The 26,051-nt window shown below is 45.4% G+C and overlaps 7 protein-coding genes across 9 annotated transcripts; 3 read left to right on the top strand and 4 right to left on the bottom strand.

Moving 5' to 3' along the window:
• Positions 1–6: 6 nt before the first annotated feature.
• LOC136198339 (ankyrin repeat, PH and SEC7 domain containing protein secG-like) lies at positions 7–3,632 on the bottom strand. The gene is made up of 18 exons (XM_065988252.1): positions 3,548–3,632; positions 3,401–3,492; positions 2,504–2,593; positions 2,357–2,455; positions 2,204–2,302; positions 2,021–2,119; positions 1,867–1,965; positions 1,718–1,816; positions 1,504–1,602; positions 1,345–1,443; positions 1,198–1,299; positions 773–871; positions 619–717; positions 486–573; positions 366–437; positions 203–247; positions 117–149; positions 7–64 (listed from the first exon to the last, which is right to left on the bottom strand). Exons 1-15 carry the CDS (start codon positions 3,570–3,572, stop codon positions 367–369), a joined length of 1,359 nt encoding a protein of 452 aa, XP_065844324.1. The 5' UTR covers positions 3,573–3,632; the 3' UTR covers positions 7–64; positions 117–149; positions 203–247; position 366.
• Positions 3,633–3,637: 5 nt separating this feature from the next.
• Positions 3,638–5,329, top strand: LOC136198341 (uncharacterized). Its single transcript, XM_065988254.1, has 3 exons — positions 3,638–3,698; positions 3,759–3,902; positions 3,965–5,329. The coding sequence occupies exon 3, from the start codon at positions 4,381–4,383 to the stop codon at positions 5,212–5,214; it is 834 nt and encodes a 277-aa protein (XP_065844326.1). The 5' UTR covers positions 3,638–3,698; positions 3,759–3,902; positions 3,965–4,380; the 3' UTR covers positions 5,215–5,329.
• A 714-nt stretch (positions 5,330–6,043) lies between these two features.
• On the bottom strand, positions 6,044–8,973 carry LOC136198790 (ankyrin repeat domain-containing protein 54-like). Of its 2 annotated transcripts, none has more exons than XR_010672863.1 (7): positions 8,637–8,973; positions 8,354–8,576; positions 7,576–8,300; positions 7,293–7,507; positions 7,084–7,233; positions 6,848–7,033; positions 6,044–6,787 (listed from the first exon to the last, which is right to left on the bottom strand). XR_010672863.1 is itself a non-coding variant. In XM_065988834.1 (7 exons), exons 1-4 carry the CDS (start codon positions 8,951–8,953, stop codon positions 8,278–8,280), a joined length of 504 nt encoding a protein of 167 aa, XP_065844906.1. In that variant the 5' UTR covers positions 8,954–8,965; the 3' UTR covers positions 6,044–6,787; positions 6,848–7,233; positions 7,293–7,507; positions 7,576–8,277. The 2 variants fall into 2 exon arrangements, 1 of the variants encoding a protein (XP_065844906.1); XM_065988834.1 differs by having other exon boundaries at positions 6,848–7,233; positions 8,637–8,821; positions 8,881–8,965.
• A 179-nt stretch (positions 8,974–9,152) lies between these two features.
• LOC136198673 (transient receptor potential-gamma protein-like) lies at positions 9,153–12,873 on the bottom strand. The gene is made up of 10 exons (XM_065988680.1): positions 12,774–12,873; positions 12,496–12,657; positions 12,248–12,435; positions 11,951–12,193; positions 11,187–11,903; positions 10,229–11,091; positions 9,975–10,176; positions 9,770–9,919; positions 9,553–9,720; positions 9,153–9,495 (listed from the first exon to the last, which is right to left on the bottom strand). Exons 2-10 carry the CDS (start codon positions 12,584–12,586, stop codon positions 9,313–9,315), a joined length of 2,805 nt encoding a protein of 934 aa, XP_065844752.1. The 5' UTR covers positions 12,587–12,657; positions 12,774–12,873; the 3' UTR covers positions 9,153–9,312.
• Positions 12,874–12,904: 31 nt separating this feature from the next.
• Positions 12,905–17,165, bottom strand: LOC136198675 (transient receptor potential-gamma protein-like). The gene is made up of 11 exons (XM_065988681.1): positions 16,555–17,165; positions 16,404–16,510; positions 16,185–16,325; positions 15,947–16,131; positions 15,651–15,887; positions 14,862–15,584; positions 13,910–14,778; positions 13,660–13,861; positions 13,457–13,606; positions 13,215–13,382; positions 12,905–13,144 (listed from the first exon to the last, which is right to left on the bottom strand). Exons 3-11 carry the CDS (start codon positions 16,273–16,275, stop codon positions 12,977–12,979), a joined length of 2,793 nt encoding a protein of 930 aa, XP_065844753.1. The 5' UTR covers positions 16,276–16,325; positions 16,404–16,510; positions 16,555–17,165; the 3' UTR covers positions 12,905–12,976.
• LOC136198672 (uncharacterized) lies at positions 15,729–20,287 on the top strand. Of its 2 annotated transcripts, XM_065988679.1 has the most exons (4): positions 15,730–16,848; positions 16,897–17,190; positions 17,240–17,575; positions 17,637–20,287. In XM_065988679.1, exons 1-4 carry the CDS (start codon positions 16,785–16,787, stop codon positions 20,066–20,068), a joined length of 3,126 nt encoding a protein of 1,041 aa, XP_065844751.1. In that variant the 5' UTR covers positions 15,730–16,784; the 3' UTR covers positions 20,069–20,287. The 2 variants fall into 2 exon arrangements, with proteins under 2 accessions (XP_065844750.1, XP_065844751.1); XM_065988678.1 differs by having other exon boundaries at positions 15,729–17,190.
• A 1,509-nt stretch (positions 20,288–21,796) lies between these two features.
• LOC136198671 (uncharacterized) lies at positions 21,797–25,427 on the top strand. Its single transcript, XM_065988677.1, has 4 exons — positions 21,797–21,976; positions 22,027–22,338; positions 22,392–22,715; positions 22,768–25,427. Exons 1-4 carry the CDS (start codon positions 21,940–21,942, stop codon positions 25,293–25,295), a joined length of 3,201 nt encoding a protein of 1,066 aa, XP_065844749.1. The 5' UTR covers positions 21,797–21,939; the 3' UTR covers positions 25,296–25,427.
• Positions 25,428–26,051: the final 624 nt, after the last annotated feature.

Consider the following 26,051-nt stretch of genomic DNA (forward strand, 5'->3'; position numbering starts at 1 on the left):
GCGTACTTAGATCGAGTTCTGCTCGCGCAATTTGTTCACGATATTGGATAGCTCTTTCTTCGTTCTAAAAAGAGGAAGAATGAATAGAGGTACATTCTCGTTTGCCAATTCTTTTCCTCTTTGAGGCGACTTTCGAGCGCACCAACTAGCTGTGCATGAAGAGAAATCAGAAAAGAGAGTTCAGCAAAATGCCCATCCAAACCTGTTCAGTAGAACTCAGCTTTTTTTCCAGAGTGTCCTTCTCAGCCTGAAAAAAGATCCAATCAGAGAGCATAGAAAATGTATAAACGATAAAGTCTCCTTTCTGCTTTGCGCGTAAATCTCGCTATTAATTAAGTCAAGACTGGCTCCGGGATACAACCTACTTCAAGAAGTGAAATCTTTGTCTTTTAAAATGTCCTCGTTTAGATCAGATTTTCCAGAAAAACAATGTTCAACCTAAAGAACAGTAAAATTACCTAATAGAAAAAATCCTTAGCAGCTTTCCTTTCGGTTAGAAAACATATCCTGAAGCTCGTCTTTCAGCTTAAAATGTTTTCTGAGATTGGCAATTTCCAACGCTCCATTAGAAGCCTGCAGAGTCCATTTTTCTAACTAGAACTTCTGAAAAAATCTTACGTTGTCTTTTGCATCAATATTGCATCTTTTTTCTATCAAAAGCCTCAAAACGCCATTCTTGCCGTAGTGCACGGCTTCTAGAAAAGGCGTTCTTCCCCACTAAAAGCATAAAGAATATAACGCTTTCTAAAAGCAAAGTAACTAGAATTTATACTTTATTTCGAGCCTCGATGTCTGCGCCAGCCGTAACCAAGTATTCCGCCATTTCTGCATGCCCTCCAACGCACGCCCAATGAAGGGAGGTCAAGCCATTCTATAAACAAAAAAGGAACATTGTAGACACCTACCTTTCTCAAATACTTCCACAATCAACGCTTTTCAACTACAAAGGCATTTCATAACGTTGAAAAGCGCTGTTTTAGCTTTTTGGAAAGTGCTGAATTAGCTTCTGCTTGCAGTTTCTATCTAAGGTTCTCAAAAGCGAGAAACAAAACTCATCGTTGCTTGATTCTATCCCACGTTTTGGAAAAGGCAATCAAGTAGACTAATGCGTTCTAAGTTGATTTAAGCTTGTAAAGGAAGTGCATGTGGTCACCGCCACTTTATACTGCCTCGCATTGGTAGGTACCATTCCCAAACCTGGTCGCTATCTTTGACATTCATTCCTCCCAGTACAACAAGTCGCTTAGCAATCTGCAAGCGACCCTTGTAACTGGCAAGTGCCAATGCTCCGTTTCCAATCTAAAAATGTCTTATTAATCAAACCATCCGCTAAATTTCACCTACGCCGTCTTTTGCATAAACATTGCATTGCATTCGAATTAAGGCATCAATCACTTCCTCTTTTCCTCCAAATACAGCTTCTAGGAAAGACGTTCTTCCCCACTACGTAGAGAAACCATAAAATATAGTAAAGAATTTGAAGTTCTACAGGACTAATAATACTTTATTGACAGCTTCAATGTTTGCTCCAGATGAAACCAAATGACAAGCCATTTCCACGTGCTCACCCAGACATGCCCAATGAAGGGGCGTGACGCCGTCCTATGTATAAATGAGAAACGGGCCACTGCTCTTATATGAGCGGTAAAGTTAAATGTTTGAAATAAGTACATGTGCAGTAAATGTAGTGAAACGCGTAAAATATAGCGGTCGTTACTTTATTAGCTTCGTTTATTTGTAGAGACAATTGAATAAGTTGCCTGCCAATTGCCAAATGACCCTTCTGCAGTGCAATTGCCAAGGCTCCATTGCCATTCTACAAAACACTTTTCATAAACAAAAACGTTGAATACCCATTTGACTAACCATGTCCTTTGCGTGAAGGTTGCATCCCTTTCCAATTAGAACATTAATGACTTTTTTTCTTCCATTGAAAACAGCTTCGAGGAACGGTGTTCTTCCCCACTAACAAGACATAAAATATTCATGCAAACTAATTACTATTACAGAATTCAATTACCCTATTCAGAGCTTCAATGTGTGCCCCGGCTGCAATCAAATACGCTGTAATTTCAACACGATCTCCCCAACACGCACAATGGAGGGAGGTAAAGCCATTCTATAGGAACGCAGTGCAAGTAACAGCGGTACGGCATTTCTTCACATAGGAATACTAAAAGCTAAGTAATTAATTTATCATTACTTGATGACGTTCGTTGACTCCTAGCCCCAAACGAACCAGTCGTACACCGACGTTAAAATGACCTTCTGCACTCGCAATTGCAAGTGCTCCGTCTCCATTCTAAAACTTTCTCACTAGCTGTTCTGTACCGACGTCACATTCAGCTTGGCATACGCTGTTTTTGGCGTAAATGTTGCAGCCCTTTTCAATAAGGACAGAAAGTACTCTTTCATTTCCTTCATAAACGGCTTGGAGGAAAGGCGTGACATTAAGCTAAAAGAATTTTATACTTTTTGTCCTCTACGTCGACAGAATCCATACCGAATTGACTGCTTCCACATGTGCACCTGCTAAAATTAGACATTCCGCCATTTCAGCGTCACGTGCAAAATGAAGAGGAGAATTCCCGTACTAAATGAATATACAAAAAGCAGAGATTTTCTAACAGAAGCAAAAAATTAAACCTAATTAAAGCTCTAGGCTCTAGAAATCTAACCACAGCAAAAGGCATTATATACTCCAAACTAAACTTTCTTTGGCACTTTTCTCTCTCAAAAGTTCAAACTGCACTTGTTCTTGACTTCATTTAATTAAATTTAGAATGTTTGCCAAGGCTCTCCAAGACCATGCCTAGCACTTAAGTAGGCCACACAGTGTAAATCAGTGACGCCACTAATCTTATTAGAAACATAAATAATGAGACGTTTCTTCAGTCGAAAGCGATTGTCGTTTAAATTCAATCATGTCAAATAACGATGAGCCTGCTAACGACTCCGCAGATCCGCACAATGTGCCTATCTTTTAGTTTAATTAAGTAGGACTGACAGATGAGTGCATGCTGCATGCTGTTGATCTATACACTGACACATGGAGCTAAAAATCCACACGTCAGACTTTGTACGGACGAGTACTACTCTTTCCACTTTTCAGTACACTCTGTGGCCACGTGGAACCTCTGAAAATTTATAGCAGAAAGTAAGTCGACTCTAACCTATGGGCAGTATAGCAACATGAGGTATGTATGAATATACGTAGTAAGGACACTCCTAACTTAGAGCATTGTGATAGATCGAGCGCTGCCTGCTGACATCGTCAATAACTCGAGGAAAAGCCCCCTCTGGTTAATTAGGTGAGTGACGTCACTACTTTCTACAGTATTCCATAAACGGTCTGCACTTAGCCTTCCACAAACTGGATGCAGTTACTAGTCCACTGTACTTCATCAGCATCTTTTTTCCACGTTTCCGGAGAACGCCTAACGTACGAGAAGACGACAGCCTTATTTCCTGCTGCGATCGCCATTAGAAAGCCTACGAAGCCGTACAGGAACAGTTGTTTTAAGAGTTCAAGAACAATTAGACTAACTCTGCACAGAAACGGCATCTGCCATGTTCAGAATCGATCAAAAACTTTAGCGAGATGGATCGATACGAAGTGTAGTGCATTCCCGTATATCAGGAAATGACTAAAAGTTGAAAACGACTATATCTATCTAGTGACGCGCTTTGGCCAAAGGGTAGGCTGCTTTGCTCACCATCTTTGTTTTTTTACAAGAGACTTCATTTCATAAACTTAGGTAGACGTCATTCTGCCACGATTTGAGTCAATTTCTGGAGCATATATAGACAACTAAAATGAAGACGTGTGTTCTCCTTAGATTAAGTAAAAGCTGCGGTAGCGGCTGACTCAACTGAGGAAGTTTATCAGAAGCCAGTTGGAAGTGATCCATTAGCTTCCTTCATTGAATCAATATCGGCAGTCTGGGTCTTATTTGTTTTATAGTGTTTCGGCTAAGCTGCTTCCTTTACATACTATTTATGGGTGCCCTTTGAACGGCGCACGTCTATTCGTGGAAGGGGTCTACGCAGACGACGGGGCAGTATATATAACCGCCTTCCTTACACGCCTCCGTGCTTCCTGTGACCTCTCTAGGGCCTAAGGCCGAACACACTTTCAGGATACGTGAAGGATCTTATACACTCAGGAATTCGGAAGCGACAGTTAAGCAGCCTGCCAACAGACCTTCTCCCTTGATCCCGGGGTCAAGGGAGAAGGTCTGGTGATAGGCTATAACAGTTAAGTTGATTCTCCAATTAGTTAACTCGAAAGCGTCACTGTCGTACTGTCGTCCGCAAAGCGAGTATAAAAGCCGCGGAAGAGACTCGGTTCCTTCACAAACACTTTCGCACGCGCAGACCATGGAGTCGACACCGACGGCGGCACACACAAGCAGCAACCGAACGTACGCCGCCAACTACGGCCACCTGTCGAAGAACATACAAGAATCGGACGCCGTGAGATTCGTCGACGACATTCTTCTTCCTCGACACGGCGATCGCGTGCTCGACTTCGGCTGCGGCACGGGAAACGTAACGCTCCACTTGGCGAGCACAGTCGGCTCCGCCGGCTTTCTCGTCGGCGTCGATCCGGACGGGGATCGAATAGAAATTGCGCGAGATCGTCTCCGATCTTACGAAAACGTTAGAATCGTTTCCGGTTCGATCGAGGAAGCGGCGGCGTTCGCGCCCTATGACGTCGTCAACGCGAATCACGTCATCCACTGGATTCCCCGCGACGAACACGAAGAGTATCTGCGACGAATTTTCGATTCGATTAGGCCGGGTGGACGATTCGGTTTCACGACGGTACAAAGTCTCCTGGGCTTCGTGCGCGATCTGTCGGCAAGTCAGTACGATAATTCGTACGATTCGTTTCTGGCGGCAGTTGGGTGGACTTTTGCGCCGCTTTCCTACTGGAAATCCCTTCTATTGAAGACGGGTTTCGAGATTGCCTACGGTTTCGAAGGGGAACGACTTTGCGGCGTTTATCCGAACGAAAGAGCCGTGCTCGACTGGTGGGAAGCGACGTGCGTAGGCCACTTCAGCGCCGCTCGACCGACATCGGAATCTCTTATGAAGAAGCATGATTTGAAAAGAAACGAGCCCATTCCGGTTCGAGCGCGTCTTGTCCACGTGGTGGCGAGAAAGCCGGGCAAGGTCGTGTCGGCATTTCATCCGAAACAGGTGCGTTAGGTGAACAGGAAACGTCCGCCTTTGTCTGAAATGAGTGACAGTCCGTTTGGTGTAGATCTATTGTATGATGTCATTTTTTTGTCGTTAGTCAAATACAGTGAAGTCAATTACTCCACGCCAGAGCCCTATATAGGCTGCTCCACGCACTTCCTTTACGTAATTGGATGCTGTTTGACTTAATTAATTAATTAATGGAACCATCGGGGATTTACGTAGAAACAGTTTAAATAAACACCAAGTCGACCTTCCATGCACGCGCTGAGGCCCCCAAACCTAAACTCAGCAACGCTTACCCGTCGTAAAAAATCCAGGTTAGCATTCCCGCTGACAGAATCGAGTTTGAAACGCCAGGCGCTGTCCCAGCAGTGCGACGTACAGCTGTACGACTTCCCCGGCGGGTCCCGTTGTAGAGAACTTCAGAGCACCCAAGAGGCAGCACCATTCGCCTCCAGGTGAACCAATAGAGGTCGCCAGCAAAGCCAAATCGCATCCGTAATCGCAGCATAGATCGCAGTAGCAGTCACTCTTTTTCCTTATCCGGGACGTCTGAACGGTCCTAGCGTGGGTATTAATTAAACAAAAATTTTTGACTGTCTCAACTCTCAGTGAAGAACATGTTTTCTTGACATGACTTTTGAATTGTTTCTATAACCTAAAAGGATTCATAGGATTTTTGCAGTATAACGACTACGAACAGAAGGCCGTTCAAAATAAGCAACCATGCTATTCCTCTTTTCTACTGATATTCCGACGCAAAGAAGACAGCAGTCGGTCAGCGACCCACTCCGTAGCATTTTTCCTCTGAATTGACACGACGCTCAGTTGGGCTGACGCCAGTGGCGTAGCCAGGGGGGGTGCTTTGGGTGCTCGAGCACCCCCCTCAAGTTTGCTGAAAATAATTAAACTAGATAATGATGGCCCGTTGTTAGCCATCATGTGATCCCCGAACACCCTTTGCACGGTGTCCGATCTCTGTTAGTGTCTACAGCATGTGCATTATGGGAATCACATTGCCTAACCACACCTTAATCTGCCCGGAAATATGTCCTTTCTGTAAAAATGGGAATAGGGCACCTGGTGGCTATGCCTTTACACCACAGATTTTAGGTGTTCTGATTACATGTATATATCAAAAGAGCGATTCACCTGTCGAGTAAAGGTGGCACAGAGTTACCCTTCCCTGCATGGCCCCCTCGGGTGCATGATCAAGTGACACGTTTTCAGCTCGCAGTTGGGTTTGCGTGCTGCGAGCGAAGACAAACCCAACGTGCTCATTTACTGCGTTCCTTCGATGAGCGTTAATAATTAAGCTCAAATGTTATGTGCCAGTTATGCTATGTAATATGCCTACATATGTACTCGTTCCAGAAAGCTTTGTACACAATCCGAAGTTACTATCTCTGTTGTGTTACTTTGGGCCTACGCACTGTTTTTCGTTAGAGGCCTTAAATAGCCAAATAGAAAAGGGGCGTGGTCCAAAAATTTTCGCGCGCTTCGCGCGCGAACTTCAGCACCTACCTCCGCTTAATCCTGGCTACGCCACTGGACGCCCTACTGTAATACCAACGAGAATCTAAAAACGCGATAAGAAATAATAAACTGATAGGACAAAGCGAGATATATCAATTTTCACTTGGATCGATTGACGCATTTCCTTAATCTGCAAATTAATTGCATCTAAGTCTCTCTTTGTGACGGGATCATCAAGCTCCTTTTCTTCTACAGAAGCTTTATAAGCAGTTAGAAGATTTTCCCTCATCGTCAAGTCAGAAAGACGCAATTCTCCTCGTACTTCCACTTTCGCTTTGCCTGTCTTTTCCTAATTAAACTGATACACAAGCAAATGATTTTTCAGTAAAGGACGCTAACCTTTTTCTATCTACACAGAAAAGAAACTATATAAGCAACAGATAGGCCAAAATAAGCGAGTAGATTGAAGGGTGGTGGAACGATTGGAGAAACGTACAAACTTGTGATTATTTCAGCTTTCAAGAACCCCCAATCCGTCCCTACAATACCCTAAACGCAGAGATGCACTTATTCAATATTTAGTTAATTGTAATTGCCCCATCATTCACCTCCGCATTTTGATATGCATTTGAAATTAAAGCAATGAGGATGTTGAGAAGAATAATCGAAGACGCGACTAGCCAAAAAACTGCCCAAATCATGCGAAAAACATCTTCGGCATCGTTCGCAGAACCAAGTCCCAAATCTGATTGCAGATGCTATATATAAGTTAACCGTGCTCAAAAAGAGAACCCTGAGAATATTGCTCAAGCTAAGACTCAAGCTAAAGAAAGGGGGTCTTGAAGTTACAAAGCAACTCTTATAGTACTATACAATGCATCGTTTTCTCACTTGGTTGCAGGAAGATCACTCTTGCACGGCGAAGTACTGGATGGCTCAGTCGCAGAACATGAACTTAGACTCTTGAATGCCTTAATTCCGTAGATGTTCTTAAGGACGACGACGAAGAAAAACACGAAGCTGATCAGCTGGTAGAAAAGTTTTCGAAACGAGATGAGCATGGGACCGAAATGAGGAAATAGAATCAAGTAGAATAGAACTCGAAACGAAGCGGTGAGGAAAAGTAATGCGTAAAGAACTGATAGGAAACTTGCAGCGAAATGAGTTGCACCTGACGTCATTATGTGGAGGCTAATACACAGCCCGACGATGATAACCAGAATGACAGCTACGTCCCAGCGATTGCCAATTTCTTTGAAGTAGCCACGCACACTCTGCCGTCGCAACTGGCCCAGTCCGTACGCAACTTTCCCGACAACTAGCACAATGATTAGCCACTCCACGTTCGATAGATGAGTGATTTCAAAATGAGATGGAACGACTGTCTCTCGTACGCCCTCTCGTCGTCTCGCGACGCCGAAGCGAAGGCGAACATCGCTATCAGCTACGGCGCTGACCCGTCAATCGAAGCGTGGCCGATGAAAGAAACTCTCGCCCATCGCGCTGCCGCTCTCGCATCGATCCCCCTTCTCAACGCGGCCCACGTTGTACACGGGCCTCGCAAACGAATTCATCCACAGCTCGCCGGTAAGACTATGCCAATGGGAAAGCAATACCTAATTAAGAGTCAGCATATAGTGAAAAACTAGACTAATATTCGCCCACTTACCTCCAAGAAGGCTGCTGAGCCATCCCGAAAAGTGGACTTCAAAAGAGACTCTCTTTCTCGTCGCAGAACACTTAATGCGATGCGAGGAAGACACTGGAAAAGATCCCCGACGCCGTTTGAGTGACGACAATGTAGACACTCGAGTGGGGTGCCCTTTGATTTGCTGACCGACGTCAGCGAGACACTTCAAGCACGCCGGATCGACGACGCGATTTTTGTCGAGCTAGAAAAAGAAAACGCCTCGCGATCCTGCGTCGTAATCTAAAAAATTTTCTTTGTTTACGAGGCAATGAAGAGGAGTCATTGATGAGTCATCCCGTTTGTTAGGGACAAGAGCGTCGGCTTGCTCGACTAGGAGTCGAAGTACTTCGACGGGACCGTCAACGGTTGCGCAAACGTGAATGGCCGATTGGCCTTTTTCGTCGACTTCGCCCGGATCGTGACCACGTTCGATCAGATTTCGAACTTCTGCAAGTGTGATTTCTTTTTTTGATAATAAATAGAGACGACGGTACGTGTCGTTGTACCAAGCGTCAGATCGACGGCGACGACTTCTTTTCGTCTCAATAGGCTGTGAAATGGCCGGAACATGCGGTGCATAGAAGACTCCTGCGCCATAGTCGAAGACTGTAACTAAATAACACCTCGATGTTCACGAATACCTATTAGTTCCGGATCGTGAAAGGGGCCCTGCCTGTAATTAAGTAGAGCATGTCTCTTGGGAGACCGGCAATTAGGTCTCTATCGGAAATTAGGGAGGGAGGGAGGGAGGGACATGTTACTTTATACCCTGACTATCTAACTTATACACATCGTTGATGTTAATTTGAGCAAACGGGATACACGAGGGATCACAATAAACAGTTCGTCAGGTGATCAAAAGAAAAAAAGACTTTCGCCAAAAATCTCGTGAGATCATTGCTACATTTGTGACGGGTGTCTTATCCGGAATTCTATCGTCAAAGACGCATACCTTCCACATTAAGCCGACTGTCATTACTTTTCATTCTCCGACAAACAGAAGACAGTTGCCTGCCGAGTTGCTCAGAGACCCACTCGATAACCAGTTCTTCCTCACTCAAATGACGCGACTCCGTGTGGCAACTTTCACGAAGGATTCTCTTTTGACGAGAAAGAAACGTCTTTGAAAACGAGGTTGGAAATCAAATAATTTAAGCAAGCGGTATAACGTCACACACCTTTTCCATTTCCGCTTTAAGAGTATCGATGTCCCTCTTTGTGATTGGTTCGTCGAGCTCCTTCTCTTCGACAGCGGCTTTATAATTGGCCAGAAGACTTTCTCTAACCATCAAGTCAGAACGACGCAATTCTCTTCTAATCTTCATCTTCGTCTCACTGCTCTCTTCCTGAAAATAATTTAAAATCAATAAATACATTTTCGACGATAGATCTAGCCTTTCTCCAGCCACACACGACGGAAATGACGTAGGCGACCGAGACGCCAAAAACATATAAGAGACTGAGAAACGAAGGAGCAAGCGGAGAATGATGCAATTCCGTAATTATTTCCGCTTTCAAGAACACCCATTGCGACTCCGCCTGATCCTAAAGGAAAACACGTAGTCTATATTAATTAAGCAGTCAATTGCAAACGTCACACCTCAGAATTTTGATAGGCATTCGAAATCACAGCAATGAGCATATTTAGAAGAATGATTGACGACAAGACCAGCCATACAACAGCCCAGATCATTGTAAGAACATTCGCTGCAGAGTAAACCGGCCTAATAGCGATTCCCAATTGTTCCGGGGAAGCCAAGTTAACCATGCTCAAGAAAAGAATTTGAAGGACACCTCCAAATCTGAAAAAGCAAAGAAGCGTGGGTCAAAGCAAAATATTCATGACACTCTCACGTTTGCCATCCCATGGGTAGTTTCTGATATAAGGCCTCTGCAATCGTTAGGCACGACAAATTCGACGCGTTGGCGGGCAAAATTTTCGAACACCGACCCTCGAACCCCACAATTCCGTTTATATTCTTAAAGGCGACGCCGAAAGCGAGTAGGACGACGACGAAGAAAAGCAGAAAGCTGACGAGCGGATAAAACATTCGCCGAAACGAGATGACCATGGGACCGAAGTAAGGAAAGAGCACCATGAAAAATAGAACGCGAAAGCTGGCGGCAAGAAAAAGAAAAGCGAACAGAATCGACAACGCACTTTCAGCTCCAATAGATGATGCAAGCGACGACGACATGAGAGCGAAACGTAGAGCGAAGACGACGATCAGCGACAGAATCATGCATATGTCCCAACTGTTCGCAATTTGCGCGAAGTATACGCGCGCACTCTGCATTCGCAACTGACCAATTTCGTAAAGAACTTTGCTGACGAGTTCAATAAGGAGTAGCCACTCGACGGACGATAGATGAGGGTCTCGATAGTGGCTAGGTGCGCCCGTGTCTCCGGATCCGACGAAGAGCAGAATGCAAAAGATGAAGTGATCAATTCCCTGCGCGGCGTAGTAGACGACTCCCGCGCGGCGCTTGCCCAAGAGAAATTCCTTGGCGACAATTTCGTACTCGCTTCGATAACGAGGCAAGATGTAGAAGAGGAGGACGAACGGAAACGCGACGAAACGAACGAAGAGCATGAGAAGGTCAAAGAAAAAGCGAGCGACCGTCGCCAAGCGACTACCCAACAGCCCGCGACGACGAACGGACGAAGAAAAGAACATCCTGTCGAGACATAGCTGGACTTCCGAATTCAAAAGAAACTATATATAAGCGAGAATCACATGTTAATTATCAATTAATTAAATTAATTAAATTAATTAACATATTAATTAATAATTATTAAGTGCGTATTTACCTCTTTTTGGTTATTGTCCAAGGCTGCGGGTATCGCTCTCATGAGGACGGTGTCGCTGCTGCCAACCGCTGCCAACTCTCTGGCAAAGTTTACCAACTTATCGCTTAATTCCACCCACAATCGCTTCTCCGACGGTGCGACGTATTGAGAGCTTCGCTCAAAAAACGCGCTCACTTCCAACGCCGTCAGAATTGGATTCGCCGATCGTGCGATGACGTCGGGAGTCGACACGGCGACGGCGACGTCGTACGAAATCTCTGTCGTCGGCAACTTGCCGCCGGCTCGAACGAGACTCGCTGCGACGTCGAGATTTCGCGTCGATTCGCTCATGACCAAATCGAGGGCCGTGAAACCGTCGGCGTCGACTTCGTTCAAATCAACGCAATATTCAATAAGCGAATCGACGACGGTTTTTCTCTGAGAGCCGCCCTTGACGGCAATGTGAAGCGGCGTTCGACCCCGCTCGTCTTTCGACGACAAATCGACGCCGTGGGCTTCGGCGGCGTCGAGTAGCGGAATCGAACCGAGAGCCGCCGCGCGATGGGCGAGCGTCTCCTTCTCCGGCCACGACTCGACAACCGGATTAGCACCGTAGTCGATAACGAGTTTCGTCTTCGCTTCGGCGTCGCGAGACGACGAGAGGGCGTCGAACACGGGCCTGGTAAACGAATTCATCCAGAGTTCGTCACTAAGGCTATTCCACTTGGAAAGCAATACCTAAAAAAGGATCAATAGTTAATTAGTTACGTAATCCATCGACTTACTTCCAAGAAGGCTGCCGATCCCTGACGAAGAGTATTCGTCAGAAGCGACTCTTTTTCTCGTCGTAGAACGCCCAATGCGACGGAACGCAGACAATCGAAAAGATCGCCGACTCCGTTCGAGTCCGAGTGGCGAGAAAGACAATCGAGAGGCGTACCTCTGATTGTGTTCCACGACGTAAGAGACGCTCCCGCCTTGACGAGACACTTCAAGCAGGCCGGATCGACGACTCGATCTTCATCGAGCTAAGAAGCGAGATTTTTGCATGGTCACCGTGCATGCAGTTCAATTATTATTACTAGGCAATGGAGAGGAGTCATTGACGCGCAATCGGGTTTGTCCAGCGCGTCGGCGTCCGGCGTTCGATCGACGAGAAGCCGAAGCACTTCGACGGGACCGCCGACTGTCGCGCACACGTGAACGGCCGTCTGGCCCTTTTCGTCGACTTTGCTCGGATTGTGACCGGACTCGAGCAGCCGTTGAACGCCTTTAAATTCAAAAGGATCATCCCTCGAAAATAACGATGTTTATACATGATAGGGTGCACCATGTATTAGATCCACGGTAGCAAGCTCTTTTTCGAGCAATATCTCGTGAAGTGGGTAGGATGATTGAAGAGAATGGGACTCCTGCGACATCGTCCTAACGTATGAAGTTCCGGATCACAACAACGGCCTCCGGGACATAAAATCAGCCATGGTTCTCCTCCCTGTCGATAATAGACATTTACGGCCTATCAATGTCTCTACGATCTTCGATCTTCATATGAAAGCCCTTGGATTGCTCCTCCTTCGGTTCATACTGTATTCTACCCGTTTCGTGTACCTTCTCTTGGCTCTAGAGCAGCTGCGACGAGAGTAAGTCAAACAGAAGAGAGAGAAATGACAGTCCAGCACAGAGAGAGGAGAGCCATTTTCGAAGCTCCCGTACAAAGTAGGCACGTGCAAAATAACAACTTGTACCAAAAACATCACAGCTACTTCTAATTTTCAGTACAGCGTACTACAACATTTTGTGCAGATTTCTACTCAATCGTGATTCTCAAGAAGGTCGCCGCTTATCTCGATTTTCCGCCTCACAGAAGAGAGCCGTCTGCGCAGATGATCACAGACCCAATGGGCGACATTCTCTTTCTCATTCTCTACGATGACATGATCGCGACAACAAAAGTTAGATCTTCGATTCGAGGCGAGAGCCTGCAAAAAACAACAGCAACGGCAAGATTAAGAATTGAGAGAGATTCAAAAAAGTAAGTGTAGTGCAAACCTCCATGACTTCTGCTCTAAGTGCATCGATGTCACCCTTTGTGACTGGCTCTTCTTTATCCTTTATCTCTGCCACCGCTTTGAAGTTGGCCAGAATATTGTCTCTAATCAATATGTCAGAACGACGTCGATCTCTCCAAAGCGCCACTTTGTTCTCGTAGCTCTCCGTCTGCAGAAAGAAATGATATTAGAGTTCACAGGAAGTAATTTTGGGGGGGGGGGGGGGGGGGGGTGACGACTGACCTCTTTCCACCTGCACAGCAATGAAATTATGCGAGCAATTGCCATGCCAAAGTAATAGAACAAATTAAGAGGTGACGTAACGACTGGCGAATTATTAATTTCCGTGATTATATCCGCTTTCATGTACACCCATTCGGTCTCTGCGTTGTCCTAAATTGAAACGTTTGTAAATTATGTTTGTCTATTACAAAACTTTCACAAACTTCAGAATTCTGATAAGCATTAGAAACCAAAGCGATGAGCATATTAAGAAGCACGATTGCCGACAAGATTAGCCAAAAAACGCCCCAAGTCATTGCCAGGATTTCTTCGGTAGTGTAAGAGGTGCTAGCAGTGATTCCCAATTGTCCGGCGGAGCCCATGTTAACTGTGGTCAAAAAGAGACTTTGAAGTATAATATCCAACCTGTAAAAAGTACTATTAATGTCGTTTACGTCGCTTTCTTCTGCTCACCTTTGCATGTTTAAAGGAATTGAATTCAGCGCCCCCTGAAACGTTGAGAAGCACGAAATATTCGACGTCGCATTGACGGAAGGCTGACACCAGGAATTAAATAACCGAATTGCAAAAATGTTCTTATACGAGACGCCGAACGAGAGTAAGATAATGGTGTACAAAAACAGAAAGCTGATCATCGGAAAGATCAATCGTCGAGCCGATAGAATCATAGGACCAAAGTAGGGAAAGAGCATCAAGTAGAAAAGAAATCGAAAGCAGGCAGCGAGAAAAAGAAGCGCGTAGAGAACAGCCAAAGAACTTTCGGTCCTGACAGATGCATGAGCAGAAGACATCAAACTGAAACGCATACCGAACCCGATGATCAGCAACAAAACAATCGCTACGTCAGTGGCATTGGAAACCTGCGTGATGTAGACACGCGCACCTTGCCGTCGCAACTGACCTAGTTCGTAAGCAATTTTTCCAACGAGGAAGACAATAGTTACTTGCTCGAACGACGATAGTTGCGAGTCTCGATAGTGACTGGGAGCGACTTGGGCTCCGGCTCCGAAGAAAAGCAAAAAGCATAGATAGAGGTGACTTAGTCCTTGTAGAACGTAATAGATGACGCTTCCGTATCGCGCTTCGGCTTTGACGAAATCGTGCGCGATCGTCTCGTAGCGCTTCCCGTAGCGAGGTAAGATGTAGAAGAAGAGGACACAGGGAAAGAAGACGAGTCGAATGTGAAGCATGAAAAAGGCGGCGAGAAAACGAGCGATATTGACGAAGCCAATCGACGACTGCCCGAGACGACGACGACGACGAACGGGCGGACGAAAGAAGAGATTGTCGAGACACAAGCCAACTTTCGAACTCAAAAGAAACTAAAAAAGAATTAATTAATTAATTAATTTTTAGTTTCTTTTGAATTAATTAATTAATTTAATATTTTGATTAAAGAGGATACCTTTGCTTGGCGATTTTTTAAGGCGACCGAAATCGCCGTCGTCATGACGTCGTCGTTACTTCCGCCCACCGTTGATAGGTCACTGGCGAAACTCACCAAATTATCGCTCAATTCCAACAACGACTTCTCCTCCTCGTCCGAAGTGACGTATTGACACGTACGCTTTACGAACGCGCCCACTTCCAACGCCGTCAGAATCGGATTCACCGATCGCATGATGACGTTGGGATCCGATAGAGCGATGACGACGTCGTACGGGACATCTGCCCTCGGTAACTTACTTCCGGCGCGAATGAGACTCGCCGCCGCGTCGAGATTTCGCGTCGGCGCGCCGACGGCGATATCCAACGCCGTGTCGCCGTCGTCGTTCTCGTCGTTCAGAGACGCAAAATTTTCAATTAAAAAATCGACAATGGCTTGCTTGTCTCGACCTCCTTTGACGGCAACGTGAAGCGGCGTTTGCCCGCTGTCGTCTTTCGACGACAAATCGACGCCGTTCACTAAAGCCGCTTGAAGAAGCGTCATCGATCCGAGAGCGACGGCGCGATGGACGAGTGTTTGTCGGTGGGGCCACACCTCGACGGCGGGATTGGCGCCGTTATCCAGGACGAGTCGAGTTTTCGCTTCGGCGTCGCGAGACGACGAGAGGGCGTCGAACACGGGCCGCGCGAGCGAAGTCGTCCACAAGTCGTCGCTGAGACTATGCCAATGGGAAAGCAATAGCTAAGACATGAAGAAATCATAGAGATATGGTTAGTACATCATTATTTAATTAATTAAAAATCCTACTTCTAAAAAGGTCGCTGAGCCCGTTTGAAGTGTTCTCTTTAAAAGGTACTCCTTTTTTCGACGTAGAACGCCCAATGCGATGCGAAGAAGACAATTGAATAGATCATTGACGCCGTCTGAGTGACGACAAAGGCAGTCGAGTGGAGTGCCTTTCGTTTCGCTGACGATCGTCAGAGACGCTCCGGCGTCGACGAGACACTTCAAGGAGGCCGGATCGACGACGCGATCTTCGTCAAGCTGTGAAATAAATTGATAGAGGAAAAGTTCGATCGCGCCCCCCACTCTCATCTCCTCACGAGACAATGAAGAGGAGTCATGGATGAGTTATCAGTCGCGTTCAGCGTCTCTACGTTGGTTTTCTCGACGAGAAGTTGAAGTACTTCGATAGGACCGCCGACTGCGGCGCACACGTGAACTGCTGTCTGGCCGTTTTCGTCGACTTTGCTCGGATCGTGGCCGGATTCGAGAAGACATCGAACGGCTGTAAAATCAAGAAGTTCGTCGCTTTCTGAGACGATGTTGTCTGCGTTGTACCGTTGATCAAATCCACTAAGGCGAACCCTTTTTGCTTCAATATGCGCTGAAGTGGATGAGACGTATGGAGAGTAGGAGAATCCTGCGACATAGTCCGAGCCTTATTGGGGCAACAATGAGCCAAATATAGCTGGGTAACACCTAAAGAAGTAATTGTTCCGGATCTCTGCCTCGGTTGCGAACTAGAGCTGCAAGACGGTTCAATTCTCTTTCTAATACCTGCTAAGAAAATGAACAGCGACAGCCTTCATTTTCCCTACAGGTATCCTAGGCAGGAGCTTCGAGACAGAGAACGGGGTCATTTTGCAACCATGACAGACACATAACTGGCAAAAGAGTGTCAAATAAACTCATCCCAGCTATATCGCACCTGTCTGCTGCTTGGTAATACCGCCGAATTGACAATTGACTAAGACGAAGATGCGCGGCCATCTTTTTTCGCGTGCGCTACGGAGCAACAGTAGATTCATATATTTTCCGCCCCTCTTTCCAGGGAGCAGTATCCCTGTTCATTGTTTTACGATTGACAATTTTGTATTTTATTGCCATCTCAAAAAGAAAGAAAGAATCAACGGGGACTGCACGTGAGTCACGTGCAAGATGAGTCACTCCTGGGGAATCCTCGGGGAAAACTCCATGGCGAAAGAGTCTAGAGCCATTTCTGGTGCGTTTTCTCTTGTTCCTAGCCTAATCGACACTTCTATTCTGGCAGAAAGTGACATCACAAAGGTCGCGGCCGTCATTAGACCACTGTGCGTCGGAGAAGATCCCTGGCCCGGGGAGATTTTTGCGTCGCGATTAGGCATGCCGTCGGAAAAAGCTGAAGAGATTTTTGCTAGTGGAGTCGGGACGGCGAGGAAGCGCGGCGGAGAAAAGTTGTCGAAGCGGCTGGCCGAATGGATGCACACGCACCAAGTTCAGATAGCGGACGCTGCAGAGAGCGCCTTCTTAGCCGGCTTCAAAGACGTCGCTTGTAACCTAATTCGAGTCCATCATACGTCTTTGGGTGAGACGGTGACTAATTACTTTCGTCATCACGTGATGATTCTTAATAGATAACGAGGCCATAGTGAAGCTCATTAGAAAAAGATTTCATCTTCCTGATAATCTGGCCGCCCTTCCTAAAGAGCAATTGCTCCGAATGGTTGTTGGAGGAATTCCGCAGTCTTTCATCAGTGGTCAACAACGGTCAAGGCATCGCAGATGGAAAACAATTCTACAGTCTCTTGGAGCAAAGGTGAATCCAAGCCCTCATACTCCAAGCAATGTATGTCAAGCCCTTTGCAACTGGAGCAAAACCGGCCGCGATCCTGCAGACAGAGTGCGCGAGTTGTGCGATGCTCTTTGCAAAGTTGGCCACTTCAGTGCAATCAGGGAACTTGTTTTGCAAGGTAACAAAACCTGGCTGAACTTGTTTGATTCTTGCTGATTCACTCTACTGTATATAAACAGGTGCGCCAAGAAGTGCCGAGCAACAGAGATCAGCCTTGCCACTATCTGATTCTGTTTTGAATCTGATTCAAGTTCCTAACGAAGACAAGCATCTAGTTGGCAGAGACGAAGACGTTAGAAAATTGAGAAAATATTTAGAAGACAATCATCTCGTTCTTGTTCACGGCTTTCCAGGAATAGGGAAAACATCCTTGGTGACTAAACTAGCTCATGAAGTTTGCAGCGAGTACGGCGCTGTTGTGTTTATAAAATGCTCCAGCTCTTCCGCTTTTGGCAATTCCCTGACTAAAATTTGCAGAAGCTTAGACCAACAAAAAGTGCTTCGGTCTGTTAGTCAATCTGAGTTGATTGAATACATGAGATACTGGCTGACGCATCAGGAAGAAAAGACGTTGCTTATTTTCGACGGTTTGAACGACCTTGAACAGGAATCCAAAGACGTGTCTACCAAAATTGAAGCTCTCCTTCTTTCAGGCATTTCTGATCAAGTGTTTTGCCTCTTTACCTCTCGAAAAGAAGTGGAGAAAATGGAAAATCTACGTGTTCACAAGGTTTACCCTTTAGAACCGCTCAGCGAAGCAGAGGTGGCGAACATGCTTATTGAGAGATGTGGAGCTAGCAAAGAAGATCAAAAGGAAAGAGATGCAGCCGCTCTCATAGCTGCTAGAGTTGAGGGAATTCCCCAGCTTGTTGATTTAACAGCAAACGCAATTAAACGAACAGGCGTTCCTCTTTCCGTTTACAGGGATAATATGAAGCTAAAGAAAGAAGTTGGTCTGCTTGATAGAACTGAAGAAGGTTATAAGAACACAAGGCAGCTCTACAGACAAATAATTACGGAAAACGCCAATACACCGGCTCTTAAAGAATTACTGCTCGTGTTTGCTTTATCTGATTATCCAGAGCCTCTTCCTGTCGATTTATTTGCCATGGGCGGTAGAAACCTTCCTGATTGCGCTCTAAAAGAGGAATACCGCAAGGAGAAAATGAAATATTCGGTACCCGAAAATGAAACAAACGAAGACGCTTTTACCATTCTCACAATGATGTATACGAGGCTGCTCTTGGAACTGCAAAAGTCTCACCTAATTTACTACAACTACACTAAACGTTCTGCGTGGATGCACTCTGCAATAAGCGAAGAAATACAAGAATTGGCTAAAAGTGAATGGAAGGATTGCGCGCCTGAAGGTCATGGACTAAATATCCTATCGAGTCTGCTCACAACGACGTATGAAGCTGAAAGAACAGACAAAGCTCTAGTGTACGAGGCTTTGGTTCCTCACACATTCAAATTCATAGCGAATATGGATCAGCAAAAACGCCCAGTCAACCCTCATCTTTTATTAAACGTCGGCAAAATGACGTCACTGCTTGGTCGTTTTGAAGAAGCAAAAGATCTTTTAGAAAGGTGTGAGAAGCTCTGTCAAAATGAAAAGAATGACTTCAGAGGTAAAACATTGCTGAACCTTGGCACTGTTTACCGCCGGTTGGGGCTACTCTCTGATGCAGAACGCCTCCTACTCGAAGCCCGTGGAGTATGGGAAGGCAGTTCTTCTTCTTCTTCTCTTAGAGAAGCAGATACGGCGTACGCGGACGTGCTAATGGACGTGAGCGAGTTCCAGAAGGCCTACACATTGCTAGAGGAAATCAGGCTAGAAAACGTCACTGACTTCGGAACCTATTACGGAAGCAAGGGAAGAGCCTGTTTCGGTCTTAAAAAGTACACTGAAACAATACAGTGGTTCAATAAGGCTCTTAAACAATTAAAGGATACAAATGAATACAAGCACGGATTATTCAATGCATACGTTCAGTTGGCAGAAGCCGCTAAACATCGGCCTGACTGTGCTGCTTTTCGGAATCGTTTAGACGAGTGTTATGAAGCGATGGAGAAAGTAAGATCTACACGCGGTCCAAGTCATCGATATGTTGCTTTTTTTCAACGCGAAATTGCTCGGTTAGAACATCGATTTTCTGAACATTGTTCAACTGAAAGCGTACTTCCGTCACTTACAAAAGCCTTTCGATTGGCCTTAGACTCTCTAAAGAGCCACATCAAAGTTTTTGGAAAGCAACACCAAAAGGTTGCAAAATCGTCCGATATTATTGCAAAAGTGTGCAATACCTTAGCTGGTGGCAAAGGATATCACGCTGCTCAATTTAACGAATGCAAACGTCTGGCTTTGAACAGAGCGATTCGCAACTATGCAATCATCGAATGTGATACGTTTCCAGAAGTTAAGGAAATCCTTAGGGAACTTCACGAAGATACGCTCCGTGAGGACTTCATAGGTGAGGGTCTGGAGAACAGCAGCGGTCACAGTTCAGAAAATATGACAGAATTAGCGATGCAATCAGATGAGCCGCTCGGCGAACTCGGAGAATTACTGAAAAATGCACTGGACCTTTATAAAGAAGACGATGACTAATTACCACCACTGTCACTTACGGTTATTGTCACAAATCAGGTACCGGTATAATGAACATCGTCGCTTGGTATAAAGCGGCGTCGCGGAGTGTTCCTGACGAGAGAACGACGCGCATTCAGGGCAGTTAATTAACCAGGACACCCTTCCCGCCGAGTCGTTTTTTTTTTTGCCTTTCGAGATTAATGGACTGTTTCTTGAAATATATTATAGGCAAGAGAACAGCTAAGTTATATTGAAGTAGTTAGTTGATGAAAGAGGGCGCGAGCAGCGACGGTTTGACATGGGTAGGATTGTGTAGCGCAATCCGGTCAATTGTTTCGTGGAAAAGACAATTAACGAACCGTTACGAGAATCCTTAGGGATCTGACTTCGTGAAGCAAAGGTCCGTGAGGAATTTATAGACTCAACATATCAGAGGACAACAGCGGCCACGGTTTAGAAAATACGACAGACATAGCGGTGGGTGGAATCAATCAGCTGCACCGCCCTAGGTGAAAAATGCACTGGACGGTTATAAAGAACTGACGATCATCAGGCTGGTACAACTCAAGCAGTCATGCTTCCATATAGGAAACTGTGCTTTAATTAATTAATTAATTGTAGCATTAGTGAATATATCGCGTATATCCTACCGATTGAGCGAATTGTTCGTGCTGTTCATCCAAATTCGTGTTCTAATGGAATATTTTAGGCGTGTGAGCAGCCCGAATTTAGTCCTTTGGAATTGTTAAAATACATGATGTCACGCTACTGGCTGAGGGATCCGAATGATAAAATTTTGCTTATTTTTGACGGATTGAGTGACGTCGACTTTGAAGTCGTATCTGAAAAAATTGCAGCCCTGCTTGGCTCATATGACTCTGAAAAACTTCACTGCCTCTTTACTGCCCGAAAAGTCGAGAACATAAAAAAGCTGAAAATTAGGAAAGTTTATGAACTTGAACCGCTTAAGGCAGACGACGTCAGAAACATGCTCATCGAAAGATGTGGAGCTGACGGGGAGGACGACAACGAAGTATCTGCTGCTGACGTTATAGCCAGCAAATTAGGAGGAATTCCCCATCTTGTCGATTTAAAGGCAAACGCTATTAAACAAACCGGCGTTTCTCTTGCTATTTACTGTAAAAGAATGGCGCTGAAAGGGGACCTCCGTGCACTTGACGACGCCAAGGAAGACTTCGAGGAAGGAAAGCAAAGCTACAGAAAAATAATTACTGAAAACGTCACTTCCCCGTCTCTTCGAGAATTGTTGCTGGTTTTGCTTATTCTGATTTCTCAGAACCTGTTCCTTTAGACATGTTTACCATCGGTGTGTAGGAATTGTAGGGATTCTGTCCTAGTATTGCCTTTGTACGGCACGTTGTTGTGTGTGATTGGTTGATCTAATTGGAGGCCTGTTTCCAGCAGCTAGCAGAGGCATTTCCATACAGTCCAAGAATATGAGAGTGGCACTAGCCGTGGGATCGCGCAGGCAAATTACGACTTCCATCGGACAGATGATGAGAAGCGAAGGTCGAGAAACACAGGATAATGACGTTACAGGATGGCAAGCTCTGCTGGCAGGCAGGCAGGACCAGATTCTGACAGGACTGGCTGATCTAGACGTTGTAAATTACATCCGAGTCGATTCCGAATGCGAGAAAGCTAGTCGAGGATGATGATGTGCTCCGCCTAGTCGCGAACGCGGCGTAGACACTTCAAAAACGCGATCTCCGTCAACCTAAGAGTGATTCTGGCGTTACTCAAGCAAATCAGCTAGGGTACTTGCTCCCAGTGCTCGTTGTTAGTCGATCGAAAGCATTTGTCCGGGTTCTGGGTGTGAGGTCACCCTCCCTCGTGACGACCTTGTGATTGAGCTCAGCTATGATCTAATGGCTGTTACTCAACCGCCTCCTCGAGCAGTTTCTGGTACGTTTCTTCCGTTTCAGTCGACGCCAAACCATCCTTTCTCTAAACAGAACTTGACGTCGAAAATGTCGCTGATGCCATCGTCGATCTGTGCAAACACTCTCAAGGCGTCGGAGCTGATCTATTTGTCCACTGGCACATATTCGCGTCGAGATTAGGCATTTCGTTAGGAGAAGAGCTCAAAATCGAAGAGGATTCTGCCGCTGAGAAAGATCCTCGGAAACGCGGCGAAATCTTGTCGAAACGGCTGGCCCAATGGATGCAAATGCACGAAACAAAGATATCTGACGCCGCAGAGTGCGCCTACTTGACTGGCTCTAAAGCGGTCGCGTACGGGTTACTTCGAATGGAACGGGAAGGCGGTGAGACCACACCTACACGTATGGTTTATCTCACGTGACGACTTTTAGTATAGATGACCAAACTCTAGAGGCGCTTATCAAGGAAAGATTTAGTGTGGTTGGAAACCTCGCCGACCTTCCTGGGGAAACGTTGCTTCGAATTGTTATTGGAGGAATGCCTTCTTATGGGAGTGGGCGTCGACGACGCCGATGGAAAACGGTTTTTCAGATCCTTGGAGTCAAAGCAAAGCCGAATCCCTGTAATCCACACAATGTGTGTCGAGAACTTTATAACTGGAACCAAACCGATGACCGCAACCCTCTTGTCAAAATGCGCTTACTGTGTGATGCTCTGTGCAGAGTTGGTCACTTTGGTGCAGTCAGGGAACTGGTTCGCGGTAAGTCTACACGATTCGTCATTTTCTAAGAAGTCAGCGCAATCTTTTGCAGTTCCAAGTGGTAAAAAGGCCGTTGGCCGTATTCAGCCCAGTGAACCAAGCCTAGCTACCAGCAAGGAGAAGAAATCCCAGAAAATGCTATCACCTGCGAAACACTTGCCATGTGTCTCGGCTGGAACACTCATTCAAGTTCCCAATGAGAATAGGCATCTAGTTGGCAGAGAGGATGACGTCAAAATTTTATCACAACTGCTAGAAAAATCGCGTCTCGTTGTCGTACACGGCTTGCCCGGAATAGGAAAAACGTCTTTGGCTATTAACCTTGCTCATGCCGTCCGCAATGAGTACAATGGCATTGCGTTCATTAAGTGCTCTAGTTCGTCTGCGTTTGAGAGCTCCCTGACCGCAATCTGCAGGAGCATTGACAAGTCCAACGTACCTGAATCTCTCTGTCAATCGGAGTTGCTTGAATACATGAAGCATTGGCTGACACACGACGAAAAGAGGAAACTGCTTATTTTTGACGGATTGAGAGACGTTGCGCCCGACGTCAAAGACGTATCTGACAAAATAGAAGCCCTCCTTGCTACAGAAAGTTCAAACAGGCCTAGTTGCCTCTTCGCCGCCCGAAAAGAAGTCAGAAAAATCGGAAATTTGAGAATCGAGGAGGTGTACGATCTAAAAAAGCTAACGGAAGAGAACGTTGTAGACATGCTGATTGAAAGATGTGAAGCCAGCAGAGACGACGAAGAGGAAGTAAGAGCTGCTACCGAAATAGCTAAACTAGTAAAAATTCCTCACCTTGTTGATCTAACGGCAAACGCTATAAAGAAAAAAGGCGTTTTAATTTCGACATATTGGAAGTATATGAAGCTGAAGGGAGGATTTCGTGTCTTTAATGACACTGAAGAAGACCTCGAAGCAAAACAAGTTTATAAGGACATCATTTCTGAAAACGCAAGTACCAAGGCTCTTCGAGAATTGTTAGTGGTCTTTGCTCTTACCGATTGCCCAGAACTTGTACCTGTAGATTTGTTTGCAATCGGCGGTAATAAACTTCCTGATTGCGCCCTTAGAGATGAGTATGAAGAGGAAAAGAGGTCGTACCGTTTGAGCCGAGATGAAACAGCCGACGAGGCAAATACCATTTGCACGATGGTGTTTACAGGGCTGCTCTTGGAGCTGCAAAAATCCCACCTGATTTCCTACGATTCAAAAACAGGTACCGCTTGGATGCATTCAGCAATAAGCGAAGAAGTACTGGAACTGGCTGAAACTGAAAGCGAATGGGAGAATTGCAAGCCTAAACGTGGACTGGATATACTATCCAGCCTACTAACAACGACATTTGAAGCTGACAGAACAGACAAAACCCCTGTGTACGAGGCTTTAGTACCTCACACTTTCAGATTCATAGCGAACATGAAACGGCGCCAACTTTCTGTTAGCTCCCGTCTTCAATTGAACGTGGGGAAAATGACGTCTCTGTTAGGCCGCTTTAAGGAAGCAAAGGATCTTTTAGAAAAGTGCAAAGATCTATGTGAAGGCGAAAATGATGACTTTAGAGGCAAAACTTTGCTTCATCTTGGAACTGTTTATCGACGGCTGGGATATCTGCCCAAGGCGGAGCGCCTTCTACGTGAAGCGTGTGAAATGTGGAAACAGAAAGGCGATTCTCCTGTTAAACTTGGAGAAGCGAAAATGGCGTATGCCGAAGTGTTAATGGATGCTAGCGAGTTTCGAAAAGCGTACACTTTGCTGAAGGAAATAAAAGAAGAGAACGTTAGTGACCTTGGAAATTATTACGGAAACATGGGATGGGCTTGCTACGATCTTCAAAAGTACAGAAAGGCTATAGAACGGTTTGCTACAGCTCTCGAAAAGTCAGGACATAGAAATGAATATAGACATGGCTTATTCATTGCATATCAACGTTTGGCAAAAGCCGCCGACTTTCTTAAAACGTACGAATTTTCGACGCGAAGTGATGTAATAGTGGACGAATTTGAAAGCTATCTACAAGAATGTTACGAAGCAGAAACGAATGTACGAGCTAAACGCGGTCCTAGTCACCGATACGTCGCATTTTTACAACGTGCGATTTCTCGCCTTTATCTTCAACTTTCTCAGTTTTTTCCTACCTTTGACAGCATCCCAGTTTCTTCTCTTACTAAGGCCTTTCGACTGGCCTTAGATTCTTTAGAAAGCGAAATCAAAATCTTGGGAAAGCAACACCATAAGGTTGCAAAATCATGTGATATTATCGCACAAGTGTGCTATTCTTTAAGGGGATATGACATTCCTAAATTGGAGAAGTGCCAGACGCTGGCTTTGGAAAGAGCCATTTTCAACTGTAAGAAGATAGGATGCGACAAATTTCCAGCTGTTGAGAAAATGATTGAGGATTTTTCGCGAAGACGTGGTGCCCTAGCTGAGCCCCAACGTAGCGCCCCAGCTGAGCGTCGACCCCGAGAAGATTACTTGGACTTAGATTCTTCTCTGAAAGCATTAGTGAAGAAAGCAACGAAATTCCTTTCAAAGCAAGACGATATAACGTTAAGTGAAAACGTTAGAACATAAACTGCACTACTAAATTGCACTTGTAAATGAATGTCTAAGTGTGGTGGCATGATACGCTCTTGGGCTAATGAACTGGATGATCTAACGAATTTTAGCACTTGAAAATTATCTTAATAAAACTAATAAATTATTTTACACTTGATCCCACGGCTGTCTGCTAGTGAAGACAGATCAGAAGCGGCTGATTTTTACGTAGATTGAAGCCTATCTAATAAGGGCTACACTGATTCAAAAGAGAAAAAGACGGAGAAGGGTCGAGAAGTCCGGCCGATGAAATTGTTAGATAGAAAAGGGCCTGGAAACGCCACACATTCTATACCAAGAAGAGCGTTCGCGTTTTAGCAAACTATCGAGAAGAGCTTCATTGCAATCAAAACGCAGTGAAAAACGATCCACGAACATAAAGTCATGGGAGGATTCTCTCCCGTTGCAGGTTTGAAGAAACGGAGTGACGCCTTCCTCCGACAGACTGCTGCACAGGGTCTGAAAACTCTAATGTCTCTTAGAAGTATATGAAAATATATAGGTACGTAACAAAGCTTTATCTATGTTCATTTAGGTATCAGATTCTAAGTGTGATGTCGTGATGCGCCGTTGGGCTGACGAACTGGATGATTTAACAAATTTTGAGCAGATTGTGCACAGATGCTCTTGAAAAATATCTAGCAGAATTGGTAGAACATTTAATAATTTTGATCCCACGGCTGACAGTGGAGACAGATACGAAGCTGCTGATTCTGGAAAGGATTAGAGCCT

The sequence above is a fragment of the Oscarella lobularis genome, chromosome 19 (assembly GCF_947507565.1).
Source record: "Oscarella lobularis chromosome 19, ooOscLobu1.1, whole genome shotgun sequence".
Classification (NCBI taxonomy): Eukaryota; Metazoa; Porifera; class Homoscleromorpha; order Homosclerophorida; family Oscarellidae; genus Oscarella; species Oscarella lobularis.

Bases quoted from the DNA above. Each gene is read 5' to 3' on its own strand.
- LOC136198673 (XM_065988680.1), bottom strand. From the start codon at position 12,586: ATGTCGCAGGAGTCCCATTCTCTTCAATCATCCTACCCACTTCACGAG. The intron at 11,904-11,950 runs GTAAGTCGATGG...ATCCTTTTTTAG, and splicing joins GATCGGCAGCCTTCTTGGAA to GTATTGCTTTCCAAGTGGAA. The intron at 9,920-9,974 runs GTGTGACGTTTG...GTTTTCCTTTAG, and splicing joins ATGCCTATCAAAATTCTGAG to GATCAGGCGGAGTCGCAATG.
- LOC136198339 (XM_065988252.1), bottom strand. From the start codon at position 3,572: ATGGCAGATGCCGTTTCTGTGCAGA. The intron at 2,303-2,356 runs GTATGCCAAGCT...AGAAAGTTTTAG, and splicing joins ACATTTACGCCAAAAACAGC to AATGGAGACGGAGCACTTGC. The intron at 2,120-2,203 runs GTAATGATAAAT...GCGTTCCTATAG, and splicing joins GAGTCAACGAACGTCATCAA to AATGGCTTTACCTCCCTCCA.
- LOC136198341 (XM_065988254.1), top strand. From the start codon at position 4,381: ATGGAGTCGACACCGACGGCGGCACACACAAGCAGCAACCGAACGTAC.
- LOC136198675 (XM_065988681.1), bottom strand. From the start codon at position 16,275: ATGTCGCAGGATTCTCCTACTCTCCATACGTCTCATCCACTTCAGCGC. The intron at 14,779-14,861 runs GTATCCTCTTTA...ATTCTTTTTTAG, and splicing joins TAAAAAATCGCCAAGCAAAG to TTTCTTTTGAGTTCGAAAGT. The intron at 13,383-13,456 runs GTCAGTCGTCAC...TTCTTTCTGCAG, and splicing joins TGCTGTGCAGGTGGAAAGAG to ACGGAGAGCTACGAGAACAA.
- LOC136198671 (XM_065988677.1), top strand. From the start codon at position 21,940: ATGGCTGTTACTCAACCGCCTCCTCGAGCAGTTTCTG. The intron at 22,339-22,391 runs GTGAGACCACAC...CTTTTAGTATAG, and splicing joins TCGAATGGAACGGGAAGGCG to ATGACCAAACTCTAGAGGCG. The intron at 22,716-22,767 runs GTAAGTCTACAC...AATCTTTTGCAG, and splicing joins AGTCAGGGAACTGGTTCGCG to TTCCAAGTGGTAAAAAGGCC.
- LOC136198672 (XM_065988678.1), top strand. From the start codon at position 16,785: ATGAGTCACTCCTGGGGAATCCTCGGGGAAAACTCCATGGCGAAAGAG. The intron at 17,191-17,239 runs GTGAGACGGTGA...GATTCTTAATAG, and splicing joins AGTCCATCATACGTCTTTGG to ATAACGAGGCCATAGTGAAG. The intron at 17,576-17,636 runs GTAACAAAACCT...GTATATAAACAG, and splicing joins CAGGGAACTTGTTTTGCAAG to GTGCGCCAAGAAGTGCCGAG.
- LOC136198790 (XM_065988834.1), bottom strand. From the start codon at position 8,953: ATGCACCGCATGTTCCGGCCATTTCACAGCCTATTGAGACGAAAAGAA. The intron at 8,822-8,880 runs GTACAACGACAC...TCACACTTGCAG, and splicing joins CGCCGTCGATCTGACGCTTG to AAGTTCGAAATCTGATCGAA. The intron at 8,301-8,353 runs GTAAGTGGGCGA...ACTCTTAATTAG, and splicing joins GCTCAGCAGCCTTCTTGGAG to GTATTGCTTTCCCATTGGCA.